The sequence below is a fragment of the Trachemys scripta genome, chromosome 14 (assembly GCF_013100865.1).
Source record: "Trachemys scripta elegans isolate TJP31775 chromosome 14, CAS_Tse_1.0, whole genome shotgun sequence".
In the NCBI taxonomy this organism is placed as follows: domain Eukaryota; kingdom Metazoa; phylum Chordata; order Testudines; family Emydidae; genus Trachemys; species Trachemys scripta.
In genome coordinates, this window is record NC_048311.1 from 21,899,536 (window position 1) to 21,906,335 (window position 6,800).

Consider the following 6,800-nt stretch of genomic DNA (forward strand, 5'->3'; position numbering starts at 1 on the left):
CTGAAACCTGAAACATTTATTTCTCTCATTTGGTGTCTCATTGCCTGTTCTCTGTTCTCTCCCCCTGCCCCTGTTACACAGTCTATAAACCAGAAGGTGGAAATGAACAAAAAAGAGAGTATGTGTAACCGGTGAGCTGCTGGGGTAGCCTTTGAGACTTTATCCATCTGGTTCCCAAGGACTCAGCTTGACCCCGAATGCATCACTGAGGTTTCTGTCTTGGCATACAATCAAGGTATACTTCAGTTGATCAGGCTCAAGGGTAGAGGGTGGGTACAGGGGGATGTACATAATCATGAATCAGCTTCTAGACATACTTACACTTAATACTACTGGTTAATAGATCAGATCACACACTCCATGATTGGTCCACTAATTTTTGTAGCCAATCCATGTCTAGATCATGAGCTGTTCACATGCCACAAGCAATCACATGCTGCTTACTATCCTATGATCTCCTAGCTACATCTTTTACATATTTACAAGGCTACTGTCAAGCCACGCTTTGTTCATTGGTTCATGTTCTTGCTCAGAACAGATTGACATGGACTACAATTCAATGTGTGAGAATTTTGGTCCCTGTAATGTTCCAGTAATTTAATGTAAAATATTTTATGTATTTACTTACTTATCTAAAACATAAGAAATTGTATCCAGGGCTCCAGGTGCATTTGCCATAAACTAAAAATACAAAACTAAACACAGCAGCCTTCCCAAGTCTAGGAAGGGGTTAAAAAGAATATTCGTCAATAATATGTGTGCTTGCAGTTACATCATTCACCCAGTAGGTGTCTGTGTGAACTGTACATTGTCCCAGAGAGGGTGTGGGGCTGGGTAAGCAACCCGGCAAGCTGGGACTCAAGCTGTGTGGAAGTCTGTCTCCCTGTGCAGCAGTTGTGTCTGTTTTCTTTCATAAATGTCTTTGCTTTAGGAAAAAATGTGATTCCATTAGCATGATCCCGAGCCTCAATGCACAAATCCCAGTTCTCAGTACACCCCACTTCCCCAGAAGCCTGGAAAATGAGATGGCCTTTGCAGTGTCAACGTGTCTGGGATAATCCAGATGGAGGGAGAGAGGGAATTCCATGCACACGATCCCTTCTGGAGAACACCTGGTGACAGCTCCCGCATTTCACCTGAGGTCCTGTGACTATGTAGAGCCCAGCTAACTTGGGGCAGCCTCTGTCACTGCTGGGTCTGACCCTGTATTTGGTTCTGGGACTTCAGTGGAGTTACACTTCCTTACATATCCTGGCCTGGGAAACATCGAGACAGACACCTCCAGCAGACTTCATCCTCTGAGAACATGAGGGAAATAGCTTCACTTGTCATGAGAAGAAAATCAGGCCCATGGTGTGGGATACTTGGTACAAAGCTGGAAAATGAATCCTCCTTCTGCTAGTTCCGATCCGTTGCTAAGAGCTAGCAGAGAGGCAGTTCCTGAGCTGCAAGGAAAACAACGACACCACCAGTGACTGGAGGAGAAACACGTCATGCTGGGAGCTTTTTGTTCATAGCCATCGTGGAGTGAGTCTGGTTCTATGAATTCCTGAGCAGGGCTATAGAGCAGCGAGGATGTCTCCCTATTCACACACAGACTCATCACAGTCCTATGTAAAGGTTTCGGTCAAATCACGGCCCTGCTAGTACACCAGAGGGGCATAAGGGGGTGTAACTTAGGTATCCATGCAAGAGAGGAAGCAGACACAGCAGAGCACAGGACAGGTAGAAGGTAAAGGTTGGGGAATGGGTGGATCATCGGCTCCACCTCCCCAATGAACCTGGCAGTGTAGCTGAGCCGATTCACCACTGGAAGTTCTCCGCATCAGTTATAGATCTGGCGGGTTGCTCCATCCCTGAAGCAGGGAGGAGAACGGAAGGGACATTGTAACTTGGGCAGTAATGATCCGCCTCCCAGGGTGCTCCAGGGGCAATGCAACAACTCCCCGCCCCTTACTCTGCTCACAGGAAAGCTATAATTGAGCCCTTGGTGTTCAAGAGAAGACTGAGAACATTCCCATGGAGTGTGTCACACCGGAGTGGGAATGTTGGACGCTCTCACCTTGTCTGTCTGGCACCATCTCCCTGTGGCTCCTCCTGTAGCGTGCGCTCACCCAGATCACAGCACAGACTATGCACAGGAAGAGGAGAACCTTCAATAACATCAGGAGCAGGAAACAGATGATGCTAGGTTGGAATCTATGCAGTGGAAATACAATAGAAACTCTAAAGCTCCGTAAATTTGAGCAGCCCCCCCATCAGCTCCCCAACGCTGCTCCCAGAGCCTCTCACCCACCGTCAGCCCTGCCGATCAGCGCCTTCCCCTTTCTCCCCGCACTTCCCAATCAGCTGTTTTGTGGCGTGCAGGAGGCTCAGAGGGGGAGGAGTGGAGAGGGGGAGGAGCAAGGGCACGGCAGGCTCAGGGGTGGAGTGGGGGCAGGGCCTGTGGCAGAGCCAGGGATTGAGCAGGGAGCACCCCCTGGCACATTGGAAAGTTGGCACCTGTAGCTCCAGCCCCGGAGTCGGTGCCCATACAAGGAGTTGCATATCAACTTCTGAAGAGCTGCATGCGGCTCCGGAGCCACAGGTTGGCCACTACTCTTGTAGAAGATAGTGTCAAGTATCGGGGGTAGCCATGTTAGTCTGTATCCAGAAAAACAATGAGTTCGGTGGCACCTTAAAGACTAACAAATTATTTGGGCATAAGCTTTTGTGGCTAAAAAAACTCACTTGCATCTGAAGAAGTGGTGTTTTTACCCATGAAAGTTTATGCCCAAATAAATTTGTTAGTATTTAAGGTGCCACCGGACTCCTCATTGTTATTGTAGAAGATGCAACACACAGAGCCTCAGGACCCTGCCCTTATAGGGAACCACAGCACCTACTTGGGGATTCATTCATCCTGTTGTACAGTCTGATGTGACTGGACCCAGACAGTCCCTGTCCAGTGCTACTCTGCATCTAGAATTAGCATTTTCCCATATATGAATCCAGCCTCACGGGACCTCCAGGTTCTGGCTGATAAAAGAAACATTCGTTTTTCTGTGGGACGTTATCACCATTGGGAGAAGTGACCAGAGCGACGTGGGACAAGAGTAATGGCACCCACCGTGCAGGAGTGGTGTGTGCCGTAGGGGAGAAACTGGATTCAGCCTTTGTTGGAGGAGGCGAATCTGGCTGCTTTGTTGCATGTGGTGTCCTTGCAGTCGGGCTTGGGGAAGGAACAGCTGTAGAGAAAACCAGAGCTCCAGTGTACTCCACAAATCAACCCAACCTGAGATGTTTGGTGTAAGTCTGATCATTAATGAATCTGTTGCTGTCCCAGAACCTTCACCCTTAATCCTGGCCCACATCCCAGTCCAAGCTTTTGTTTGCTGCCAGCTGTAACGTTGTGTAGGATGGATTGTTCCTGAGGACTGAGTACGTTATCTTCCCTCTAATTCTGGCTAACTTCTGTGGGTAACTTTACCAAATCATGAATGTACATACTCGTTAGATGTGCCTATAATGAGTCAGGTATCTGCAGACTCCATTGTTCTCTGGGCCAGCATCACTCTCTCCATTAATTGAATAGTCTAGTGCAGGGCTCGGCAACCTTTCAGAAGTGGTGTGCTGAGTCTTCATTTAGTCACTCTAATTTAAGGTTTTGTGTGCCAGTAATACATTTTAACGTTTTTAGAAGGTCTCTTTCTATAAGTCTATAATATATAACTAAACTAGTGTTGTATGTAAAGTAAATAAGGTTTTTAAAATGTTTAAGAAGCTTCATTTAAAATTAAATTAAAATGCAGGGCCCCTCGGACCGGTGGCCAGGACCCGGGCAATGAGACTGCCACTGAAAATCAGCTCGCATGCCGCAGGTTGCCTACCCCTGGTCTAGTGATACATCCCACCTCAGTTATTTAAACAAAAGAACACATGACTCGGTCTTCATCTAATCACATGAGAAAAAATAAACATATAAAAAAATTGAAAATGTTTCCCATAAAAGCCTTCCTTTCAGAAACCAGTTAGAATCACCAAGGGACAGAGAATGACTTTCCTGTCACTGCCCTTACAAACCACAAGCAGTAAAACTCAAGGAACGGGATATTTCAGGACATCATCGACCTCACACTGCCCACATAGTAAAGGAAGGAATCTTCTCCAGTATATTTCATCCTGACTCAACAACCCCAACTCTGAGCCCCAATGAAAACTATTCGTGCACCAAAATCTCGCCCTTTGCCCCCAGCCCTTTCATTTGAATGTGAGTTAAAAAATGAGCCAGCTGCACTTGAAGGCCTCAGTGTCTTGATCTACATCCCAGTTACTGGGGCAGGTTTCTGGTTTATCTGTCAGGAAGTGTCAAAAAAAAAAAATGTCCAGCATGAAACTGAACTGAGGTCTCTGCTGCTGTTGACTGCGCCCATCCCGCCCCACCCCCCGAAATATCTGGGACACCGATATCTATAGTGCCGGGGGAACGTGTCTGGAGTCTGGCAGCTCCCACTCCTCCGGTAGTTCTCCGAGGGCCTTCTACACCCCTGGGCCCCGCTTCTCCCCCTCTCTCCCCGTTCTCCTCCTCGCCCCCCGCACCGCTGTCGGGGAGGCGCCCCGCCCCGCCCCTGCCTGGGGTTGCCCTCGCTCCGGCTCATGCAGCCGCTGGGGAGCGCGGGGCCGGGCCTGGGGGTCTCAGTAGCGGGGTGATTAGCCGCTGGCCGGCGGGGGCGCTGCGGGGCGGGGCGGGGCGGGGCAGGGGCAGGTGCCGGGCGGCGCGGAGCAAAGGGCGCTGCGGGGAGCCGCAGAAGAGCTCGATGGCCGGTCCAGGGGCAGCCCCCGCTCTCCGGCCCCTCGCAGTCCCGGGCCGGGCCCTGCGCAGAGCGGGCTGCGGCGTTTGGCACCGCCCGGGTTACTGCAGAACTGCCGGTCTAGACACCCGCCCCCTTCCCCCGCCCAGCGCGCCCCGGCCCTGCCCCGAGCCCGGCAGCCCCCCGACACGGCCGGGGGCAGCGCAGGGATTTACCTGGGGAGACGGTGACTTCCACAGCGTCCCTGAGATTAGGAAGCGCAGTTCTCACTACCCCGCAGTGGTACGTGCCGGCGTCTGCCCTTGTCAGGTTCTCCAGGGTCACAGTGAACACGCGCTGGGTGTGATTGTCTCGGATGGAGACTCTGTCCCCCATCACCTCCGCCTCCGACCCATTGGTCTCAACGATGCGAAGCCCGTTGAAACAGAACCAACCTCCTGTCCGGCACCAGAACTTCGGATAATCCTCATAGCCCATCGGGTACCCGCACCGCACAGCCACCGACCCGCCCGGGGGGCCGCGCACTGCCCCGGGGCCCGTCACCGCACAGCAGCCTGCGAGAGACAGAGAAGGTGAGACCTGGGGCACCAGTCTGCAGGGCCGGCCGGCTCCGGGGTTTTTTGCTGCCCCAAGCAAAGCAGCCGGTCGGTCCCCCACCCCCACCCAAAAAAAAAAAAAAAAAGCCGTGATCAGCGGAACTTCGGCGGGAGGTCTTTCACTCCGAGCGGGAGTGAGGGCCGAATTGCTGGCGAAAAGCTGGACGTGCCGCCCCTCTCCCGAGTGGCCGCCTCAAGCACCTGCTTGCTAAGCTGGTGCACCGGCCCTGCCCTTCTGCCTGCCACCAGCAATGACCTGGCCCCACATGCCCGGGGGTGTGTATAGGGGTTGTGGGTGATGCTTCAACATTTTGCGGGGCGGACAGGGGGGTCAGAGCCTGCAGCTTCCAGGTTCCCCTGTCCAAAAACCTGACGTTTTAAATCTGTGCAAAGGGACCAAGAGCAATTGCCCCTCCCCCCTGGGGCTGGGTGGGAGCAGGTGAATGGGGCAGGGGGGCGGGCATGGGCAGGAGTGGGGGCTGGGCTGCTCTCAGCAGGTTAATAAGTAACTATAAAAGGGGCTCAAAATTAGGCTTGATTCTTATTTACACGCAGGCCCCTTTGCACCACTCCGGCAGCGCACAGAGGCTTGGAGTGAATGCAGGTGTCAATTGTATTTTCGATGAATATATTTGCCAGTAGGAAGATTTCATTTCTCATCCAAAATTTTGGTTGATGCTAATTATGATAACTCTGGATATTCTCAATATCCCTGTAAATCTCCAATCCCTTTTAGAATCTGGCTACGTTCTAAACCTAAGTATTTGTTGCATATAATATTGGTAGCAAATACTGGCAATGTTTTCATCAAATAATTGTAATGAATATGGTTTTCTGTTCTTTGTCCAGTTGTTCTGAGAAGTTCTGAAAAATTCTTCTTTTCAGCTGAAATTTTCCTTGCTTTGTCTTCATGGAAAACTTTCTCCGCAGACACGGACACAGATTCTGTGCTGAAATCTTTACTGTCCTGCCCACTTTGTAAGTTCCATCTCCCCTGTGAGTTAGAACCACAGCAAGAGCAGAGCTGAGACTTTCAAGCTCTGTTGGTGAAGCTGGCGAAGCTTGTAATCTGTGCAAACCCAATACTTGCATTGTATTTCTAGTGATCCACAAAAAGACCATGTCACTCTCACCTGGGAAAAGAATCCAAAGCAAAACAGAGAAAATCCTCATGGTCCTGGTTCCCTCAGCGGGTGAATCTCTCCTCCGGAAAATCTAGGTTCTCCAGGAGATCGCAGGAACCCTCTTTCTTTTGTGAGAGTTGAAAATGAAACCCCAAGACACACTGACCAGTTTTATGGTGTCACATTCCTAGATCTATCAGCTGCCCCACCCCACTTCCCTTTGAAAAGGCTGCTGTTTGACTGCAGAAATAAGTTGTTGAACCTACATTATCCGGTGATGGGTGTTTGCT

General features: G+C 50.8%; 1 protein-coding gene across 1 annotated transcript; it reads right to left on the reverse strand.

Moving 5' to 3' along the window:
- LOC117887825 (protein CD300H-like) lies at positions 1 to 6,707 on the reverse strand. Its single transcript, XM_034790575.1, has 5 exons — positions 6,520 to 6,707; positions 5,006 to 5,344; positions 3,110 to 3,227; positions 2,063 to 2,199; positions 1 to 1,445 (listed from the first exon to the last, which is right to left on the reverse strand). Exons 1-5 carry the CDS (start codon positions 6,557 to 6,559, stop codon positions 1,423 to 1,425), a joined length of 657 nt encoding a protein of 218 aa, XP_034646466.1. The 5' UTR covers positions 6,560 to 6,707; the 3' UTR covers positions 1 to 1,422.
- Between the last annotated feature and the right edge of the window lie 93 nt (positions 6,708 to 6,800).